This window comes from Scyliorhinus torazame, chromosome 5 (assembly GCF_047496885.1).
Source record: "Scyliorhinus torazame isolate Kashiwa2021f chromosome 5, sScyTor2.1, whole genome shotgun sequence".
NCBI lineage: Eukaryota > Metazoa > Chordata > Chondrichthyes > Carcharhiniformes > Scyliorhinidae > Scyliorhinus > Scyliorhinus torazame.
The window spans coordinates 87,597,983-87,622,953 of NC_092711.1; the positions used below are offsets into that span (position 1 = coordinate 87,597,983).

The 24,971-nt window shown below is 46.6% G+C and overlaps 1 long non-coding RNA gene and 1 gene segment (V, D, J or C); one reads left to right on the forward strand and one right to left on the reverse strand.

The window, feature by feature from the left end:
* Nucleotides 1–1,083: 1,083 nt before the first annotated feature.
* LOC140418807 (Ig heavy chain C region, membrane-bound form-like) lies at nt 1,084–23,463 on the forward strand. The segment is given in 7 exon segments: nt 1,084–1,155; nt 15,841–16,140; nt 16,340–16,651; nt 17,474–17,782; nt 19,257–19,586; nt 23,172–23,299; nt 23,440–23,463. Coding segments are annotated over 7 exon segments (1,431 nt in total).
* Nucleotides 21,588–24,971, reverse strand: part of LOC140418809 (uncharacterized) — a 34,420-nt gene continuing 31,036 nt past the window's right edge. Inside the window, exon 4 of the long non-coding RNA XR_011945349.1 lies at nt 21,588–23,497. This is a non-coding gene — a long non-coding RNA (uncharacterized lncRNA). The remainder of the gene's footprint in view (nt 23,498–24,971) is intronic.

The following is a 24,971-nucleotide window of genomic DNA, read 5'->3' on the forward strand; positions in this document are numbered from 1 at the left end:
ATCAGAGTCAAAACACAAGCTGCTTCTTACATAACTGACACAGGGAAAATTAAACAGTAAAACCGAACAAACCAATCGATCTGCAAGTATTAGCTTTTGTCTGTTGATGTTTACTGTTAACAGTTTCAGTAAATCCAGGCCTGGATATACTCATCGTTGTATTATTTCTGATACTTGGAGAAAGTATTTGTACATTGCGTTTTATGAACTGCTGTCTAAATTGTAAATTAGATCAGAAGTAATCGTCTATTTGAAGTGAATATTGAGCGGCAGGGCTGAACAGGGAGTGAGTGCAGTTTTTGTGCGGGTGTCTGTCACTGTGACTACAGCAGTGGGGTCACGGTGCTGTGCACAGCGACATCCTCATACAAAAACCTCAGTGAAAGAGTTTGTCCAAATTGGTGATCATTGCCACAGCAGGATTGTCAACGTAAATGAGGCTTAAATAAAACACAATATTAGTTTGTGAAAAGGTATAACAATCTTCCACTTTATCTCCGTGGAACGACACGCTAAATGTGCCCAGAAGGTTTAAAAGTGTTCCGATCCTCTTTATAAATGTATTGACCAGGACAAGCTGAAATAACTCAGATTCGCTCTTGGAAGAGACAGAGTTAGTTTTTTGAACGCGCAGTGAAATTAAATCTCTGTATTTTACAGTTAACAGTCTGCCGCAGTATTTGACACGCTGTGTCTCACTGTGATAACTGGATCACAGCAGTTACTGTCAATACAAAAAGCCCCTCAGCACCAATTAACTGAGGCTGGCTCAGTGGTCGCTTTTACAATCCAACTTTATTCACAGTGAAGTATTATTTATGTCCAGCACTGACAAAATGACAATAATTAATATGGAAATCTGTGACAATTATTCACTCGTTAGTTGGTGATTTCAAGAACATGTTCATGTGTTACTCTGAAATATAAAACATTAGGGTCATTTCTGAACAGCAAGCGATATCCACAAATGCAATTCTAATTTACTGAAAATTCATTACAAGTTTACTTTGCCGCTGGGTTGTGAATATTTAAAATAATGGTGGATTTCTGTCTATTTTGTGCAGGTCCGGTTATTGTACGGAGCTGCCCAGGGAATGTGACACTGTGACATCATGGGCTACTGGGGACAGGGGACCATGGTGACGGTGACTGCAGGTAAGAACCAATCCATTATTTATGAACTGTTTTACTTGAGTCTTTATTTTATTTATTTATTTCTACTTTAACTATGCATTCGTTCACTGAATTGCGGGTTTGCTGGATTCTGTATTGAGATTTTGTTGCAATGTTTCATGTGATTCTGCTGGAAAATGAATTATTCTGCCTCTTGACAAAAGGTTCTGCTGAGGGATTCAGTCCCTGGTTGTTGTGATTTGATGTTTATTTGCTGAGGATACTGTGGCCGGGTTACTTTAAATACCTAACGCCTGTTAAACAGTTTGGTATTTCTGCAATGTTTAATCTCGGTGACACCTGGTGGCTGCAGATTTTACCGCCTCCTGCACAAGTGTTAGAAATCTACCCAATATTCACAAAATATGCTGAAGTATCTGTGTCAATTTATTGAACACTTCCCGCATATTGACAATGCTGATGATATTCTTCCATTTTTCTGTTTGTTTTAATTGTTCATTCACTTGCTGAAAGGCGAATTTGGTGGGTTCTAGATATACATTTTCTTGAAATGCTGTTTGATTCTATTGAAAGTGTTTGAAGAATTGAGCTGGTTCTCCATGAGATGCGTTTCAGCCCCTCGGTGATGTGATTTGGTGTTTTTCTGCTGAGGAGATTGTGTCTGGGTGATTTTGAATGAGTAAAGTTGTGAAACGGTTCTGGCGTGTCTATACTCTTTAAACTCGGTGATATTGAGCGTTTCCATGTTTTGTAATTGAATGAAAATAAGACACGTGTTTGAAACTGCCTGGCACACGATTGTGGGTGGACAACGGTCAGGATTTTAGAGTTTTTTAAAAGTGATGATTGCAGATTAAACTAAGCCACAGTTTTAAATGCTCTTTCCGAACATAATTTGTTCCTGCAATCACAGCCTGGCTTTTCTTCAATGTTCCATCTTGGTGGGATTGATGGATGCAGCTTTTATCTCTCCTGTCAACTGTTGAAATGCGTTTGAAATATGGTCCAACATGAATAAAATATGGTAAAGTTTCAAAAATATTTTGGACATACCCCACCTGCTCACAGTGATATTACTGTTGTTCTGTATTTCTATTTAGTTTGATAATTCATACATTTGGTGCCGAACTGATTTGCTGGATTCGATATTCAGATGTTTTTGAAATGTTACGTTTGATTCTGTTGAATGTAGAATTGAGCTGCTTCTCAATGAAACGGGTTCAGTCCTCACGATGAGTTTTGGTGTTTTGCTGCTGAGGAGATGGTGTGTCTGGGTGACTTTGAATAAGTACAATTTGTGAAGCGGTTTTCTGTTTCTACGTTGTCTCTGCATTGTTCAAACTGGGTGACATTGAGCAGTTACACGTTTTCTGGTTAAATGTAAAAAGGTTTGCGCGTTTGAATCTCCTTGAAACACAATTGTGGGGAGTAAACGTGGCCGGTTTCGAAAATAAAGAAAGGAATTAAAGATTTGATTGACATTTTTAAATTTTACCTAATGATTACTGATTAAACTAAACCATGGCGTCATTAAGAACGCAGTTCGTTACTGCAGTCTGAAACTATTTAATTAAACCGTTTTCAAATTCGTGAGTAAAATTAATATAACTTAAACAATTATAATGCGGTATTATCCAAATATGTTTCCATATTAATATCATTAATCATCAATCTCCTTCCACAATTCTGCTGTGCTTTGCACACCATCAGCATGACCGGAAAAGTTTGTAGGCTGGGAATATTTTGTGATTATTTATGAAACTGTTTTAATAATAACATACTGATTCTACAGCACTGTTCAATTACACAAGATATATTTGAATTCATTTTTATTTCTCTGATTACGTTTGCAGTTACTTAAATAGGAGTTTTATATTGCAGTTTGGCAATTTATGTATCCGGTTATAGTATTATTTATGTGCAGCAGCAAGAATATTAATTATCTCTTCAACGTCATTTGTAGTTGTCTAACCTAATCATAAAGAGTTTTCTCAGAGGTGGAAGTCGCTGACAGTGCAGGAATTGTTCTTATGATTTTATCTGAATTGTAGGAATGTCCAGACTGCACAGTGCTGGAGCTTGACAAGTAAAAGCTTGAAATTCAAAGAGATTAATTTAATTACAAAAAGAGAATATTAGCTTTGCAAAAAATAATAACATCCTGTCTCGCAGAGCTGTGCTGTACACAATATAACATTATTGAAATAAAACAAATTATACAATCGAAGAATAGATTATATCTGAGCCTCAAGCTTATTTCTTCTTAACTCGTAAATTGAACAAAAACATTTCTCCATCATTTTCTAGATATTACACATGTCTGAATTATTCCATCCGATAATTTGAAGTTTAATATTTAATTAAATCCAAATATTTATCAAATTTCAGGCAGGAGCAGGTTTTGAATTACAGAGAACCATGTTTTATTATTTATATTATGAGTACAAATCAGCTGACAGGTCAACTAATTGACAATTGGCAATAACTTGCAATGCGACTTTAGTACTAACTAATTCAACATAAATTAACTGCTACAATTGAGTAGCATACTGGCGTGTTATATTAAAGCTATTGGAGAATGTTTAATTGCCCTGAAAATAATTTAGAAAACAATACATTTATTTGCTCCGGTTGATGAGGTGGCCCGCCTCCATTGTTTTGTTGATTGTATTTAATTAAGACATTGGATCAAATCGGGTAATCAGTTTCCAATGTGAATGTTTCCTGGTTTGTTTATTTCTTATCAAACACTGGATCTCTGTCACAGACATTAAACTCCCCTCAATCTGTTCTATTTAATGTGTTCATTCTCAGTGAAAATACATTCTGCCCAGTTCAGACAGGAGAAATAGCTGAAAGGCGAAGGGAGTTTGAAATTTATATCAGTTTAATTTCACAGTGGTTATTAATTTCATTTGTCGTAAGTTGACCATTTATCAATTAGAATCAAGCAGTTTGAATGATTCGATCCCCTGTGTTTCAGAGTGAAATTTGACACACTAGGTACACTCTCATCCGCACACTGTTTCTCCCTCACACACTCCCTCTCTCCCAGAAACCCGGACTATTCCTCAAACACACAGACACTCTCTCTCACAGACACTCTCACATACACGATAGCTCTTCAAAAACACACAGTCTCTCTCACACACATACTCGGTCACACACGCATTGCCTCACACACTCATTCTCTTACATACTCTCTGTCTCCAACTTTCTCTCTCTCCAACTCTCCCTCACACACCAACAGACTGTCACTCGCTCTCTCACAGACACAGGCACATTATCCCTCTCTCTCTTTCAGACAATCTCCCTCTCTCACACTCTCACACACACTCTTGCACACACGCTCCCTGACACACATGCCCTCTCACTCACATGCTCTCTCATACACTTGCTCTCTCACATACACACTCTCTCATACACTCACTCTCGACACTCATGCTCTCACACACACACTCTGACACACACGCTCACACCCACACACTCTCTCTCATTCTCTCTTGCACACACGCACTCTGACACACCTCATGGTCTCTCTCGTACTCATGATTTCTCGCACACATGCTCTCTCACACATGCTGTCTCGCAGTCATGCTCTCTCACACACATGTTCTTTTGCACACATGCTGTCTCATGCACACGTTTTACCAATCTCACTCACATACACAATCATTCACAGACACACACTCTCGCACACATGCACTCTTGCACACATTATCTCTTGCACACACGCTCGTTCACAAACATGCCCTGTCACACACATCTCTCCAACACAAAAACGCTCTCTCACATACAGGCTCTCTCACACATCCGTTCTCTCACACATCCGTTCTCTCACACATACACTCTCTCACACATACACTCTCTCTGACATGCATGGTCTCTTGCAGGCATGCTCTCTCACACACATGCTCTCACACACACGCTCTCTCGAACACACACAGCCTCTCGCACACACATGCTCTCTTGTACTCCTGCTCTCACACATATATCCTCTCTTGCATACATGCTCTCTCATACACATGCGCTCTGATACTCACACTCTCTCGCACATTCACTCACTTGCTCACTCACACTCATGCTCGTTTACACACATGCTCTCTCACACACATGATTTCTCACACACTTGCTCTGTTGCACACATGCTCTCACACCCATGTACTCTCCCACACATGCTTTCTCACACACACTCTCTCAATCACATATCTCTCACATTCACGCTCTCTTGCACACACGCTCCCTAACACACATGCCCTCTCACTCACATGCTCTCTCATACACTTGCTCTCTCACATACACACTCTCTCATACACTCACTCTCGACACTCATGCTCTCACACACACACTCTGACACACACGCTCACACCCACACACTCTCTCTCATTCTCTCTTGCACACACGCACTCTGACACACCTCATGGTCTCTCTCGTACTCATGATTTCTCGCACACATGCTCTCTCACACATGCTGTCTCGCAGTCATGCTCTCTCACACACATGTTCTTTTGCACACATGCTGTCTCATGCACACGTTTTACCAATCTCACTCACATACACAATCATTCACAGACACACACTCTCGCACACATGCACTCTTGCACACATTATCTCTTGCACACACGCTCGTTCACAAACATGCCCTGTCACACACATCTCTCCAACACAAAAACGCTCTCTCACATACAGGCTCTCTCACACATCCGTTCTCTCACACATACACTCTCTCACACATACACTCTCTCTGACATGCATGGTCTCTTGCAGGCATGCTCTCTCACACACATGCTCTCACACACACGCTCTCTCGAACACACACAGCCTCTCGCACACACATGCTCTCTTGTACTCCTGCTCTCACACATATATCCTCTCTTGCATACATGCTCTCTCATACACATGCGCTCTGATACTCACACTCTCTCGCACATTCACTCACTTGCTCACTCACACTCATGCTCGTTTACACACATGCTCTCTCACACACATGATTTCTCACACACTTGCTCTGTTGCACACATGCTCTCACACCCATGTACTCTCCCACACATGCTTTCTCACACACACTCTCTCAATCACATATCTCTCACATTCACGCTCTCTTGCACACACGCTCCCTAACACACATGCCCTCTCACTCACATGCTCTCTCATACACTTGCTCTCTCACATACACACTCTCTCATACACTCACTCTCGACACTCATGCTCTCACACACACACTCTGACACACACGCTCACACCCACACACTCTCTCTCATTCTCTCTTGCACACACGCACTCTGACACACCTCATGGTCTCTCTCGTACTCATGATTTCTCGCACACATGCTCTCTCACACATGCTGTCTCGCAGTCATGCTCTCTCACACACATGTTCTTTTGCACACATGCTGTCTCATGCACACGTTCTCTCACACACATGCTCTCTCACACATATGCTCTCTTGCACACATGCTCTCTCACACATATGGTCTGTTACACACTCACACACACGTGTTCTCACACACATGATCTCTCGCACACATGCTCTCACATACATGCTGTCTCACTCACATGCTTTGGTGCATACATGCTCTCTCACACACATGCTCTCTTGTGAAAGCACTCTTTCACTCACATGCTGTCTCACACACACAATTTTGCACATGCAGTCTCTCTCCTGTGCACACTATTTTGCTCCCTCACACACACAGATATCCTGTCGCTCGCAGAAATACACACAATCGCGCTCTCACACACAGATATTCTCTCACACACAGATACTCTCTCGCACACACACACTCACACGTGTACTCTCTCTCTCCCACTCTCTTGATCCATCTCTCGCAGAAACAATCACACGCATGCATGCAGACACATGCATACACACAGTCACGGGCTCTCACATACCCAAATTCTCCCTCACACACACACACACACACACACACACTCTGACACGCACACACTTTCAGATACACAGGTGAGAGCGACTGAACTAACATCAATAATAATAATCATTATTATTGTCACAAGTAGGCTTACATTAACACTGCAATGAAGTTACTGTGAAAAGCCCCCAGTCACCACACTCTGGCGCCTGTTCGGGTACACAGAGGGAGAATTCGGAATATCCAAACCACCTAACAGGTCGATTTTCGGGACTTGTGGGAGGAAACCGGATCACTCGGAGAAAACCCACCCAGACTCCGGGGAGAACGTGCAGACTCCGCACAGGCAATGACCCAAGTGGGAATCGAACCCGGGTCCCTGGTGCTGTGAAGCAACAGGGTTAACCACTGTGCTGCCGTGCCGCCAAATCAAGGCAGCATTGAAACGTGAGACCTCAAGCAGCCCAACCAAAGAATGAATGGATGGGAATCAGGGGAAGAATCTCCGCTGGTTGGAGTCACAACCAGCACCAAGGTGGATGGATTCCATTGCTGGAGGCCAATCAGCTCAGTTCTAGGACATCACTGCGAGACTTCTTCAGGGCAGTGTCCGAGGTCCAACCGTCTTCAGCTTGTTCATCAATGACCTTCTTTCCATCATCAGGTCTGAACAGGGGTTGATGGCAGATGATTGCACCATGCTCAGCACAATTTGCAACTGTGCAGTCACTAAATAAACCTGTAAATAAAGCAACATGGAGGCTCTATCCGGTTCTGGCTGACAAGTGGTAAGTAACAGTCAAGTCACCCAATTGAAGGCAATGCTCACCTCCAGTAAGAACGGATCTAACCACCGCCCCTTAACATTCACTGGCATTACCATCAGTGAATCCTCACTAACAACCTCCTGGTGCTTAACATGGACCAGAAAGTGATCTGGGCGAGTCATAGAAATTTTGAGGCCAGAAGAACAGATCAAAGGTGAAAACCCCATCTTCTGACTCCCCAAAGCCTGTCGACTGTCTAAAGATCCGCTGCAGAAGCTCATCGTGTCTCCGTAGGCAGCATTTTCCAAACCGATGACAGCGGCCATTTGGACAAGGACAATAGACACATGGGAACATCACCAACTGGAAGGTCCCCTCCTCACCATTCACCATCATGACTATGTAATATATCTCCGTTCCTGCACTGCCGCTGGTTCAACATCATGTATCGGACTCGGGGAAACACCACATGGACTGCAATGGTTAAAGAAGGAAGCTCAGCACCTTCTCAAAGTCAATGAGGGATGGAAGATAAATGCAGGCCGAGCCTACATCACAAGAATTAATAAACACAACACACTCTCTCTGACACAATATTACAAGACTTTTACGGGCACAAAAATCCCATTTGCAAAATGAAAATCCGTTAAGTCGCAGGAATGTTCATTGTTCCAGTTCTAAATTGTTTTCTCACTCAACTTTTTTCAGCACCACGCACTCACCCACTCTAACTCATCAACCCTCAATCACACATCCTCACTCACTCATCCTCTTTTAGCAAAGTGCATTCACCCACTCTAACACATCAACCCTCACTCACACACGCTCACTCACCCTTTCACACACACACCCTCACTCACACACCCTCACTCACTCACACCCTCACTCACACACCCTCACTCACACACCCTCACTCACACACCCTCACTCACACAACCTTACTCACACAACCTTACTCACACACCCTCACTCACACACCCTCACTCACACACCCTCACTCACACACCCTCACTCACACACCCTCACTCACACACCCTCACTCACACAACCTTACTCACACAACCTTACTCACACAACCTTACTCACACAACCTTACTCACACGCCCTCACTTACACCCTCATTCGCACACCCTCACTCACACGCCCTCACTCACACACCCTCACTCACACACCCTCACTCACACACCCTCACTCACACACCCTCACTCACACACCCTCACTCACACACCCTCACACTCACACCCTCGCTCTCACACCCTCACTCACACACCCTCACGCACACACCCTCACTCACACACCCTCACTCTCACACCCTCACTCACACACCCTCACACACACACCCTCACTCACACACCCTCAATCATACACCCTCACACACACACCCTCACACACACACACCCTCACTCACACACCCTCACTCACACACCCTCATTCACACACACTCACTCGCACACCCTCTCACACACCCCCTCTCACACACACCGTCACTCACTCTCATACCCTCACTCTCATACCCTCACTCACACACCCTCACACACACACCCTCACTCACACACCCTCACTCATACACCCGCAGTCACACACACCCTCATACACCCTCACTAACCCACCCTCTCACACACACATTCACACACACACCGTCTCACACCCTCACTCACACACACTCTCACACACCCTCACTCACATACACTCTCACACAACCTCACTCACACACCCTCTCACACACAGACTCAGACAACCTCACTCGCACGCCCTCACTTACACCCTCATTCACACGCCCTCACTCACACACCCTCACTCACACACCCTCACTCACACACCCTCACTCACACACCCTCACTCACACAACCTCACTCACACAACCTCACTCACACAACCTCACTCACACACACACCCTCACACAACCTCACACACACACCCTCACTCACAAACCCTCGCTCACACACCCTCACTCACACACCCTCATACACCCACACTCACATACCCTCACTCACACACCCTCACTCGCACACCCTCTCTCACACACCCTCTCTCACACACACCGTCACTCACACACCCTCACTCTCATACCCTCACTCACACACCCTCTCACACACCCTCACTTACACATCCTCTCACACACCCTCACTCACACACCCTCACTCACACACCCTCACTCACACACCCTCTCACACACACAAACTCACACACCCTCTTACACACCCTCTCACACACACACTCACAGCTCCCACTCTCCCACCCAGACACACCCTCACTCACCCACCCACATTCATTCGCCCTCACTCATACACCCTCACTCACACACCCTCACTCTCACACCCTCATACACCGACACTCACACACCCTCACTCACACACCCTCACTCACACACCCTCTCACACACACCGTCACTCACACACCGTCACTCTCATACCCTCACTCACACAACCCTCACTCTCTCATCCTCACTCACACGCCAAACTTACACCCTCATTCACACGCCCTCACTCACACACCCTCGCGCACACACCTTCACTCACACACCTTCACTCACACACCCTCACTCAAACAACCTCACTCAAACAACCTCACTCAAACAACCTCACTCACACACCCTCACACACACCCTCACACACACACCCTCATTCACACACCACCTCATTCACACACCCTCACTCACATACCCTCACTCACATACCTTCACTCACCCACCCTCACTCACACACCCTCAAACACACGCCCTCACTCACACACCCTCACTCACACAACCTCACTCTCACACCCTCATTCACACACATTCACTCACACACCGCAACTCACACACCCTCACTCTCATACCCTCACTCACACACCCTCACTCACACACCCTCTCACACACCCTCTCACACACACACTCTCATAGATCTCACTCACTCAACCACCCACATTCATTCACCCTCACTCAAAGTCTCACTCACACACCCTCACTCACACACCCTCACTCACACACCATCACTCTCATGCCCTCACTCACACAACCCTGACTCACACAACCTCACTCACACGCCCTCACTTACACCCTCATTCACACACCATCACTCACACGCCCTCACTCACACACCCTTGCATATACACCCTCACTCAAACCCTCACTCACACACACTCACACACCCTCACAAACACACCCTCACTCACACCCTCACTCACACACTCTCAATCACACACCCTCGCACACACACCCTCACTCACACACCCTCAATCATACACCCTCACTCACACACCCTCACTCACACACCCTCACACACATACCCTCACTCTCACAACCTCACTCATACACCCTCATTCACACACCGTCACTAACACACCCTCACTCACACACCCTCACTCACACACCCTCACTCACACACCCTCACTCACACACCCTCACTCACACACCCTCACTCACACACCCTCACACACACACCCTCACTCATACACCTGCAGTCACACACATCCTCATACACCCTCACTAACCCACACTTTCACACACACATTCACACACACCGTCTCACTCCCTCACTCACACACCCTCGCTCACATACCCTCTCACACAACCTCACTCACACAACCTCTCTCACACGCCCTCACTCACACCCTCATACACCCTCACTCACACACCCTCACTCACACACCCTCATTCACCCTCACTCACATACCATCCCTCACTCACACACCCTCACTCACACACCCTCACTCACACACCTTCATACACCCTCACTCACACACCCTCACTCACACACCCTCACTCACACACCCTCACTCACACACCCTCACTCACACACCCTCACTCACACACCCTCACTTACACACCCTCACTCACACACCCTCACTCACCCACCCTCACTCACCCACCCTCACTCACCCACCCTCACTCACCCACCCTCACTCACCCACCCTCTCACACACACATTCACACACACACCGTCTCACACCCTCACTCACACACCATCACTCTCACACCCTCATTCACACCCTCACTCACACACCCTCACTCACACACACATTCACACACACACACATTCACACACACACCCTCACTCACACACCCTAACTCACACACCCTCACTCACACGCCCTCACTCACACACCCTCACTCACACACCCTCACTCACACACACTCACTCACACACCCTCACTCACACACCCTCACTCACCCACCCTCACTCACCCACCCTCACTCACCCACCCTCTCACACACACATTCACACACACTATCTCACACCCTCACTCACACACCATCACTCTCACACCCTCATTCACACCCTCACTCACACACCCTCACTCACACACACATTCACACACACACACATTCACACACACACCCTCACTCACACACCCTAACTCACACACCCTCACCCACACACCGTCACTCACACACCATCACTCACACACCATCACTCACACGCCCTCACTCACACGCCCTCACTCACACGCCCTCACTCACACACCCTCACTCACACACCCTCACTCACACACCCTCTCACAGACACATTCACACACACACCGTCTCACACCCTCACTCTCACACCCTCATTCACACCCTCACTCACACACGCTCACTCACACACCCTCACTCACACACTCTCACTCACACACCCTCCCTCACACAGCTCACTCACACACCCTCACTCACACACCCTCACTCACACACCCTCACTCACACACCCTCACTCACACACCCTCACTCACACACCCTCACTCACACACCCTCACTCACAAACCCTCACTCACAAACCCTCACTCACACACACACCCTCACTCACCCACCCTCACTCACCCACCCTCACTCACCCACCCTCACTCACACACCCTCACTCACACACCCTCACTCACACACCCTCACTCACACACCCTCACTCACTCACCCTCACTCACACACCCTCACTCACACACCCTCACTCACACACCCTCACTCACACACCCTCACTCACACACCCTCACTCACACACCCTCACTCACACACCCTCACTCACACACCCTCACTCACACACCCTCACTCACACACTCTCACTCACACACTGTCACTCACACACCCTCACTCACACACCCTCACTAACACACCCACACTCACATACCCTCACTCACACACCCGCACTCACTCACCCTCACTCACACACCCTCACTCACACACCCTCACTCACACACCCTCACTCACACACCCTCACTCACACACCCTCACTCACACACCCTCACTCACACACCCTCACTCACACACCCTCACTCACACACCCTCACTCACACACCCTCAATCACACTCACTCACTCACACACCCTCACTCGCACACCCTCACTCACACACCCTCACTCACACACCCTCACTCACACACCCTCACTCACACACCCTCACTCACACACCCTCACTCGCACAGCCTCACTCGCACAGCCTCACTCGCACACCCGCACTCGCACACCCTCTCACACACCCTCACTCACACACCCTGACTCACACCCCCTCACTCACACACCCTAACTCACTCACCCTCACTCACACACCCTCACTCACTCACCCTCACTCACATATACCCTCACTCACTCACCCTCACTCACACACCCTCACTCACACACCCTCACTCACACACCCTCGTCCACACACCCTCACTCACTCACACACCCTCACTCACTCACACACCCTCACTCACTCACACACCCTCACTCACTCACACACCCTCACTCACTCACACACCCTCACTCACACACCCTCACTCACACACCCTCACTCACACACCCTCACTCACACACCCTACTCACTGACCCTCACTCACACACCCTCACTCACACACCCTCACTCACACACCCTCACTCACACACCCTCACTCACATACCCTCACTCACACACCCGCACTCACTCACCCTCACTCACACACCCTCACTCACACACCCTCACTCACACACCCTCACTCACACACCCTCACTCACACACCCTCACTCACACACCCTCACTCACACACCCTCACTCACACACCTTCACTCACACACCCTCAATCACACTCACTCACTCACACACCCTCACTCACACACCCTCACTCGCACACCCTCTCACACACCCTCACTCACACACCCTCACTCACACACCCTCACTCACACACCCTCACTCACACACCCTCACTCGCACACCCTCACTCACACACCCTCACTCACACACCCTCACTCACACAGCTCACTCACTGACCCTCACTCACACACCCTCACTCACACACCCTCACTCGCACACCCTCACTCGCACAGCCTCACTCGCACAGCCTCACTCGCACACCCGCACTCGCACACCCTCTCACACACCCTCACTCACACACCCTGACTCACACACCCTCACTCACACCCCCTCACTCACACACCCTCACTCACACACCCTCGTCCACACACCCTCACTCACTCACACACCCTCACTCACTCACCCACCCTCACTCACTCACCCACCCTCACTCACACACCCTCACTCACACACCCTCACTCACACACCCTCACTCACACACCCTCACTCACACACCCTACTCACTGACCCTCACTCACACACACCCTCACTGGACTGTGACGTACACAGCTCAGCTAGCTGGATTGTGATGTACACAGCTCAGTGAGCTGGATTGTGACGTACACAGCTCAGTGAGCTGGATTGTGACGTACACAGCTCAGATAGCTGGATTGTGACGTACACAGCTCAGCTAGCTGGATTGTGATGTACACAGCTCAGTGAGCTGGATTGTGACGTACACAGCTCAGTGAGCTGGATTGTGACGTACACAGCTCAGATAGCTGCATTGTGATGTACACAGCTCAGCTAGCTGGATTGTGACGTACACAGCTCAGTTAGCTGGATTGTGACGTACACGGCTCAGTTAGCTGGATTGTGACGTACACAGCTCAGATAGCTGGATTGTGACGTACACAGCTCAGTTCGCTGGATTGTGACGTACACAGCTCAGTTCGCTGGATTGTGACGTACACAGCTCAGTTAGCTGGATTGTGACGTACACAGCTCAGTTAGCTGGATTGTGACGTACACAGCTCAGATAGCTGGAGTGTGACGTACACAGCTCAGTGAGCTGGATTGTGACGTACGCAGCTCAGTTAGCTGGATTGTGACGTACACAGCTCAGTGAGCTGGATTGTGACGTACACAGCTCAGTGAGCTGGATTGTGACGTACACAGCTCAGTTAGCTGGATTGTGACGTACACAGCTCAGTGAGCTGGATTGTGACGTACGCAGCTCAGTTAGCTGGATTGTGACGTACACAGCTCAGTTAGCTGGATTGTGACGTACACAGCTCAGTTAGCTGGATTGTGACGTACACAGCTCAGTTAACTGAATTGTGACATACACAGCTCAGTTAGCTGGATTGTGACGTACACAGCTCAGTGAGCTGGATTGTGACGTACACAGCTCAGTTAGCTGGATTGTGACGTACACAGCTCAGTTAGCTGGATTGTGACGTACACAGCTCAGTGAGCTGGATTGTGATGTACACAGCTCAGTTAGCTGGATTGTGACGTACACAGCTCAGTTAGCTGGATTGTGACGTACACAGCTCAGTTAGCTGGATTGTGACGTACGCAGCTCAGTTAGCTGGATTGTGACGTATACAACTCAGTTAGCTGGACGGCTGGTTTGTGATGAAGAGCGATCCCAACAGCGCGGATTCAATTGTTGTACCGGCTGAGGATATTCATAAAGATTTAACCCTCAGGTTAAATCACCACCAGTCAGCTCTCAGAAGGAAAGGGCAGTCCCCGGGACTATGGCAACATTTCTATTTTATTTTACATGGTGGCTGAAATAATGGGGGAAACCCTCTGCTCCCCTCCTTCAATCCAATGACAGTTACATCATTCAGGCGGCATCAAATGTTATTTTTTTGTATGTGTTAGAAACGGAGAAAGGGATGCGAGTTTCTAATGAGGCGGCAAAGAGATGGTGATTCTCAAATCATAGAACTAATAGACGCTGAAATATGGATGTAACAGTTAATGAGAACATGTTAGGTTAAATGCATCGTCACATTTTGATGTGCTTGGTAACTTATAGATCACAAATAACAGAGTCTAACTTGTTGAATGGGCCATTCTTTCCCAGCAACACCGTCTCCACCCACTCTCTACAGCCTGGTCTCCTCCTGTCAGCAACACAACAATGACGGCTCCGTGACCTACGGCTGTTTGGCGATGGACTACTCCCCAGAAATCACCAGCCTTACCTGGAAGAAAGATGGGCAGCTGATCACCACTGGAGTTAAGAAATACCCGTCAGTGAGAAACAAGAAGGGAACCTACACCCTGAGCAGCCAGTTAACCATCACCGAGTCAGAGGGGGGATGCAGCAAAATCAGCTGTGAGGTTCGACACAGCGGCTCAGACAAGAGCATTGGAATTCCATGTAAGTTTTGTGGAATCTGTGAGAAACAGATGCTTTGATTACTTTATTTACATCTTTGGTGATAACACATTTATGGTTCTCTGCATAGTTCTGATTCCTGCGCGAAATAGTGACCACAGAGAAACTGTTAAAATATAATTCGTCATTTTATTCGTTACAACATCTTCTTCAAGAAATGTCTAACTTGTGTTTCTTGAAGGCCCTCCACCTGTCAACACTCCAAATGTTCTCCTCACCGTGAGTTCCAATGAAGAAATCTCAAGACAGAAATTTGCAACCATGGTCTGTTCAATCAACGATTTCCAGCCAAAGTCAATGACGGTAAAGTGGCTGAAGAATGGACAACCCATGGGTTCAGGATTTGTCACCTCGCCCCCCTGTGAAGTGAACGGGAACTTCTCGGCGAGCAGTCGGCTGACAGTCTCCGCTCGGGAATGGTTCAGCAAAGCCGTCTATACCTGCCTGGTCACTCATCAAGAGGTCACCCAAAGTCGCAACATCACCGCGTCTGGTAAGAGACACAAACAGAGGAAACAATAAATCATCCTGCACTCTGATGTTAATCCAAATCAGGAATTTACTGAAGTTAGTGCAAAGCACAGAATAACTTCTAATTTACTGCCATGTCGTTTGTGTTTCATTCTGATGTAAGAGCTGCATGAGGGTTGCTAATCATTCACGATTTTATGAATATAGAAATAAATGTATCCGTATAATTTGAAGTCATTTAGTGAGTGAGGTGAATGAATGAAATGAAAATCGCTTCTTGTCACAAGTAGGCTTCAAATGAAGTTACTGTGAAAAGCCCCGAGTCGCCACATTCCGGCGCCTGTTCGGGGAGGCTGGTATGGGAATTGGACCCGCGCTGGTGGCCTGCCTTGGTCTGCTTTAAAAGCCAGCTATTTTGCCCTGTGCTAAACCAGCCCCTGGGGTACTTAATGCCAGCTTTATCCTGAGACAGCTGATTATATTTGAGTCAGTGGGTGTCTCAAACACTTAACTGATAACAGCTCCGGGGGAAAGTGTTGGAAAGTTCATCCAACCTATTTATGGATCAGCCGCCAGTACTTCGTTCCTGAGAAGGAATGGAATATTTGTATTGGGAATGCTGAAATACTGATTCGTTAGAATGATATCGGGGCTGACTGTATTTCACAATGAGAATAGTTTTCACAAACCAAACTGGTTTTCCATTGCTTACAGAAGATTAAAGGCGATCTTTAGAGGTTGATGTTTCTAAGTTGATTTATTTCCATGTAGAGTTCAGGCTGAATCCTGCTGCCCTGATTCTGAAGATCAAACTTGGGTTAATTTCCACTTTTTTCATTCGCAGATCCTTCCGGTTGCACTGATGCCTCAGTAACAATACTGCCACCACCAATAGAACAGGTCTTATTGGAGGCGACCGTAACCTTAACCTGCGTCATTTCGAAGGCTCCTTATGGAGTCAACGTGTCCTGGAGTGAAGCGAAGAAGCCGCTGAAATCAGAGATTGCCGACCAGCCTGGGGCAGATACTGAAAGCGTGGTCAGCAAATTAAACATCTCGACACAAGCCTGGCTGAGTGGTGCTGTGTTTGACTGTGTGGCGAGCCATCAGGACCTGCCAACTCCTTTAAGAATTTCAATCCACAAAAAAATAGGTGGGTAGAGAGATTGAAGCAATAAGTGAGTCATTGTGTCTATTTCTAGTGTCAGTGCAGCGGTCAGTATTTAGCATTCAGGGTATTTATGGTCCATTCTGATTGGGAATTCCACTAACTAAATACTCTGGGCGTTTAGAGTTTAAGGGGGAAATTGATATGCAGATGATCGAACAATGAATTGAAAGCAGTGATATTGGGTTTAGATGGAGCGAGACCATAGACCACAAGACTTAGGAACAGACATAGGCCATTGGGCCCATCAACACCGGTCCAGCCGGCAGTGAGGTCATGACTGATCTGATGTGATAATCTTCAACTCCTCTTTCCCGACTTATCCCCATATCTCTTGACGCCTTTACTGATTTAAAATATTTCTCTCTCAACCTTGAACATATTGAACAACCCAGAATCTACTGCCCCCGGGTTAAATAATTCCACAGCTTCACTACTCTCTGAGAGAGGAAGTCCACCTCATCTCTTTGTTAAATGGGAGAACCCTCACTTTGTGATCCTGCGCTCTGGTCCTAGACGCTCCCACAGGGGAAAACAACCTCCCAGCGTCTATCCTAAGAAGCTCCCTGAAAATCTTTCATGTCTCGATTAGGTCGCCTTCATTCTTCTAAACTCCAATCAGTACAGCCCAGCCTACTTACCCTCTCCCCATAAGAAAATCCCTCCATACTCGCGATCAACCTCGTGATCCTTCTCTGGACTGCCTTCAAAACCAATCTGTCTTCCGTAGATAAGGGCACCGAGACTATTCAAAGTATACCAGGTGTCGACTAACTCGTGCCTTGTATAGTTTTAGCCAGACTTCCCCATGTTTATATTCTATTTCCTTTGAAATAAATGTCAACATTCAATTTGTCTCCATATTACCTGCAGAACTTGCTTTGTGTGGTTTCTGCACGGGGGCCCCCAATTCCCCCGTTACTTCAGCTTTATCCAGTATTTCTCCATCTAAATTTGTTCGGCACTGATTTCGCCTTCACGAGGCCGCGCTGACTCTGTTGATTATATTGTGTATTTCTAACTGCTCAGCGATTGGATCCGTTATAATGGACTCTAACCGTTTCCCACTGACAGATGTTAAGGTCACTGGCCGATAGTTACCTGTTTTTGTCTCCCTCCCTTTTGAATAAGGGTGTTACATTGGCAGTTTCCCAATCCTTTGGGAGTAAGGTGGGATGAGCTTGGTGTGGAGCTTATACACCAGCACAGAACAGGCGGGCCGAATGGCCTGTTTCCCTGCTGTACACTTTCTGAAACTTTCGAATCCAATATCCGTAAATTCTCAGGGAAAAGGCTTGTGTCCACCTCAGCTCCGAGCTGGGAAACCGGACAGATCCCAAACTGGGAAATGGAAACCTTTAAAATCCAACACAAAACACATTTCTCTCACATCTAACCCGCGGTTCCAATGTCTCCCGAATTCCCCATTTTACTGACATCTATTGTACATCTTCTGCAGATCCCAATCCGCGGGAACCGTCCGTCTCTGTCCTCCTGCCCTCGGCTGAAGACGTCTCCGCTCAGAGATTCGTCTCCCTCAGCTGCTTAGTGAGAGGTTTCTCCCCCCGAGAGATCTTCGTCAAGTGGACCGTCAATGACAAGCCGGTGAATCCCGGGAACTACAAGAACACCGAGGTGATGGCGGAGAACGGCAATAGCTCCTTCTTCATGTACAGCCTGTTATCCATTGCAGCGGAGGAGTGGGCCAGCGGCGCTTCTTACTCCTGTGTGGTGGGACATGAAGCCATCCCCTTGAAGATCATCAACAGAACGGTTGATAAATCCAGCGGTAAACCCAGTTTTGTGAACATTTCCCTCGCTCTGATGGACACCGTTAATTCATGTCAATGAGAATCTATCAATTGCATTTCGAACTAAATTAAAAATAATAAAGTTTTTTTTCCTCTAATTGTGATTTAAATGCACAGCCGCTTAATTAATGGAGCTTCGACTTTGCTGATATTAGATCTGTTCAAGGAGACCAAGATTTCTACAGGTCTCAGCCCCAAGTCTGATACAACCAGAGCTCCGAGCTCAGATACACCCTGGGTCAGAGACAGAGTAAAATTCATTCATTGCAGTATTCACAAAATATATTCATTGACTTTCTTCTCGCTGAGGAGAAATCGGACAATTTCCCATTTCAGATAGACAAACACATCACATTTAGATCTCGGTGTTCCTGCTTCTCCCATTGCCCATCCCTTTAAAATTGATGTCAGCTTAAAATTGCTGCATCACACCCACTGGGAACTGAATTGAGAATCAAACAGAAACAAGGACCAACAATCGCCCATCACGGAGAGGGAAAAGAGAAATTGTTAATCCATTATATCTCCACCTCTCCTACAAAATCAGGAGGAGGGGCGTTAGTTAATCCACTGTCCCCCCACCTCCCCAACAGAGACAGGAGGAGGGGCATTAGTTAATGCACTCTACTGCCACTTCCTCAAAAGAGAGAGGAAGGGGCATAAATTAATCCACTGCAACCACACTTCCCAAACAGAGAGGGGGAGGGGTTATAGTTAATCGACTGCACCCCCACTTCTCCAACAGAGTGGGGAATGGACGTTCGCTAATGCCCTGCACCCCAACTCCCTAACAAAGAGGAAGGGACTTAGTGAACCCACTATACCCCTCACTTCCACACCAAAGCATGGGGGCAGTAGTTAATCCAGTGTATCACCACGCCCCAACAAATAGTGGGGGAGGAGCATTAATTAACCCTGTACCCCCACTTTCCCACCAAAGAGCTGGGGCATTAGTTAATTCACTGTACAGCCGCTTCCAACAAAGAGAGGGGGAGGGCCTAAATAAATGCACTGTCCGCCCACTTCCCCAACAGAGAGAGGGGGATGGGCATTATAAACCCATTTTACCTCCACTTTCCCGACCAAAAGAGAAGGAATGTGATGAGTGAACTCTCTGTATCTCCACCTCCTCAGCAGGGGGAACCCAAAGAGAATTTGTTCAGCTGGCCAGAGAGGGAAAGACTATTAAATCACTATCCACCTACTCCCCAAGCAGGGAAGTTGGGAGTGGATGTGTCTCTACACTAAGGATTCAGTTACTGACATTACAAGATGGCTTGTAGCTTACTGGCTGAAGATTTTAAAAGCCCATCATGCTAAATATGTTCTTAAACTATCTATTCACGCAACATATTTTTCTTTAGCCCCCTTGTTCCTCTTATCCATATGCGACAACTGATTTCCCAAAATCCAAATCCAGATGGTGATTGAATTCTCCCTGGGTTTTCACTGTTCTCTCCTGAGGCACTTCCTTGTATTTTTGCATTCTGTCAATGATGTCAGCTTGCACCTCACAGAAAACACATTTATAAGCAGAAAGTTCAACATATTCCACATCGGTACCAATAATACCCACAACTGGCAAAGCTACAGGCAGCTGATACAAATACACAGACAGATAAAGACACAAACACTAAACATACATGCACACGTACACACACCCACAACCATATACATGAGCACACATAGACACAAACACACACATAGATGTACACATAGAAACACATGCATACATATACACACAAACAAACAAAAATTTACAAACATGCACATAAACACAAACAAGCACACGTTTATGTACACAAAGACACTCGTGTACACACACACACAAATCCACACACACAAGCCGGCATGCACAAACATGCACATACATCCACATGTCCACACAGACACACAAATATGCAAACACAAACATATAAAACCAGACACACAGACTGACCCAAGAATATGAAACACAACTGTAAGCAATAACATATACATAATAGTAAAAATAAAGTTTATTGTCACAAGAAGGCTTACATTAACACTGCAAGAAGTTACTGTGAAAAAACCCTAGTCGCCACACTCTTGGCGCCTGTTCGGGTACACAGAGGGAAAATTTTGAATGTCCAAATTACCTCACAAGCACATCTTTCGGGACTTATGGGAAGAAACCGGAGCACCGGACGAAACCCACACGGACACAGGGAGAACGTGCAGACTCCGCACAGACAGTAACCCAAGCCAGGAATCGAACCTGGGACTCTGGCGCTGTGAAGCAACAGTGCTAACCACTGTGCTACCGCGCCGCCCGTAATCGCACAATTTCACAATGACAGAAATATTTCCATTAAAACAGAGACAATAATCCACATTAACACACTAATGGGCACATGTAGTTACATATTAACAGATTCGTACACACGCTCATACAAACACACATGAATACACATGGAGGCGTCAATACACAGCAATAGATATAAACAAACATCAACGCACAAATAGCACTGCTGCCTCACAGCGCCAGAAACCCGGGTTCAATTCCAGCCTCGGGTGATTGTCCGTGTTGAGTTTCCACATTCTCCCGTGTCCGTGTTTCCTCCGCGTGCTCCAGTTTCCTCCCACAGTCCAAAGATGTGCAGGTTAGGGGGATTAGCCATGCTATATCACCCCTTCGCGCCCAAAACGTTAGGTGGTGTTACGAGGTTCTGGGGATAGGGGAGGGCGTGCACCGTGCACCTCGGTAGGGTGTTCTTTCGGAGGGTCGGTGCAGACTCAATAGGCCGAATGGCCTCGTTCTCCACTGTAGGGATATGATGATGATTCTATGATGAAATACACGCATTGACACACACAAACGCATTTATCCAGACACAAACATTAAGACACTGGCATGCATGTTGAACGCAAAAAGACACATTAACACATATATTACTAGACAGGAAAGTATAAACACATATTAACACAGGCAATGATATCTAAACATAGATTTCAACACATACACATACAATATATCACTCATATATACACATTGACAGAAGACAAACAAAGTTCACACACAGGCGCTGACACACAAATACACAGACCAATACTCATTGACACGATGAACACACAGTGAACCTACACAGACATCTGGACACACAACAGAGGAGTAAATCAAAACACGGAATTTCGCATCGACACAGACACAAAAGCTAAGGAACAAACAGAAACGGCAGGCAATGGCGGCACGGTGGCATAGTGGTTAGCGCTGCTGCCTCACGCCACCATGGACCTGGGGTTGATCCCGCTCCTGGGTCCCTGTCACAGTGGAGTTTTCACATTCTCCCCATGACCCGTGGGTCTCACCCCGACAACCCAAAGATGTGCAGGGTAGGTGGATTGGCCATGCTAAATTGCCCCTTAATTAGAAAAAAAAAGTTAAAGACATCAATTTCTGAGTGTCATGAACGCAACAGTAGATATGCAATGACAAATGTATTAAAGAATGAATTAGCAGCGGGAGAAAATGAAACGAGAATATTAAAAATAAATCGTGGATTAATGAACAATCTGATTATACTTATTCGGCTCTATCTTCGTAGATACCACAGAACACACCTGGACTGAAGACGATGAGGATGATAACGGCAACATCTGGACAACCGCTTCCACATTCATCACCCTGTTCTTCCTGAGCATTTCCTACAGTGCTGCAGTCACTCTGGTGAAGGTGAGAAGATTCAATCCACTCACACTTCAAACTGACAGAAGCCGTTTCAAAAATCGCTAAATGTTTGATTGATTAAAAACTCTAACATCAATGTCCCAGATTATAAACATCTGCTTCATCATTTTCTCTCTCTTTTACAGATCAAGTGATCGGTTGACGTTCGGACGCTGTAGATTTTCCTCAGCTGTTTATTATGATCTGTGTGTGACACAAATACAATATTTCCTCTTGGTGACTCTCACAGTAAAATTCTCTCAGTTTATTATTCTGCATCTGTAACTGAGACAATCATGGACAGTATTTCTGTTTCCCAGTTTGAAATGTACGAGATAATTTTGGCTGTAATGTAATTGTAGCTAATAATTTCCCTCAATATCATGTCTAAATAAAGTAACTTATCTCGTTCCTTACTCATAACTTTGGCCTTCCCTTTACATTGAGCTCCTGTCCTCTCTTTCTGGTGTCTGTTACAGTTGTACATACATTTGGCAGCTCAGAGGGCATGTGTTCTGTTCTCACTGTGACCCTCAATCGTTATGTTTCCTTTCGTCAACTTCAAAATAAACTTTTGTGTAATATTTTCTCTGAAATTTTAATAAATATTGAATGAAAAATGAAGAAAATAAGACTTGTCTGAATCCTTTCTCTCAGGCCAATCGGCACCGCTCCATTTCCACGATTATCCAGTTTTCTCCCCTTTCCCAGACAGATATTTCTCACCAGTCCTGTCTGGGATGTGTCTGAACTCAAGGCCCCTCCGTGAAAGAGCCACTGCGCCACCAAGCGGTCCATCCGGGTAAACACATCTTCACCTTTGCCTTTTTCTGGTTAAACTCCAGCGACAGGATGATTGCACAGCTAAAGGATTCCACAGATTCACTGCGCTCTGAGAGAAGAAATGTCGCCTCATGTCTGTCTTAAATTTGAGACCCGTTACTTTGAGATTATGCCCTCTGGTCCTGGACTCTCCCACAAGAGGAAACATCCTCTCAGCATCTACCCTGTCAACCCCCCTGAGAATGCTTATGTCTCAAAAAGGTCACCTCTCATTCGTCTCAACTCCAATGAGTACAGGCCCAAACAACTCAACCTCTTCTAATCAGAAAATCTCTCCATATCCGGGACGAACCTTTAGTTAATTGGATTAGGCCAGTTTTCAGAGGCTAGATTCACAGTATAAAAGTGATCCACCGACAGTGCAGACTTTGTTTTCACTGAGTGCTGAATTTGGTGCATTTGAGTGCCATAGTGAGAGTTTGGTGACTGAGGGAGCTGGGTGAGGAGGGAGTAAGGTGCTCCTTTCATTTTGTTTCCTACATTTCCTCAAAGAGCGAGAAGGGAGCCAGGAGTTTACAGAGAGTGCAACTGACTGGGAGCAGAGTCGGAGGGCGGAGGTCCAGTTGGTCCACAGGGCAGCTATATTCTGTAAGGTAAGAGGGGATGGAGGCTAGGCCAGTTGCATGCTCCTCCTGTAGGATGTGGGTGGTGAGGGATACCACCAGTGTCCCCGCTGACTATACCTGCGGGAAATGCACCCAACTCCAGCTCCTTAGAGACCGTGTTAGGGAACTGGAGCTGGATGAACTTCGGATCATCCGGGAGGCAGAGGGGGTTATAGAGATGAGTTACAGAGAGGTAACCACGCCCAAGGTATAGGACAAGAGTAGCTGGG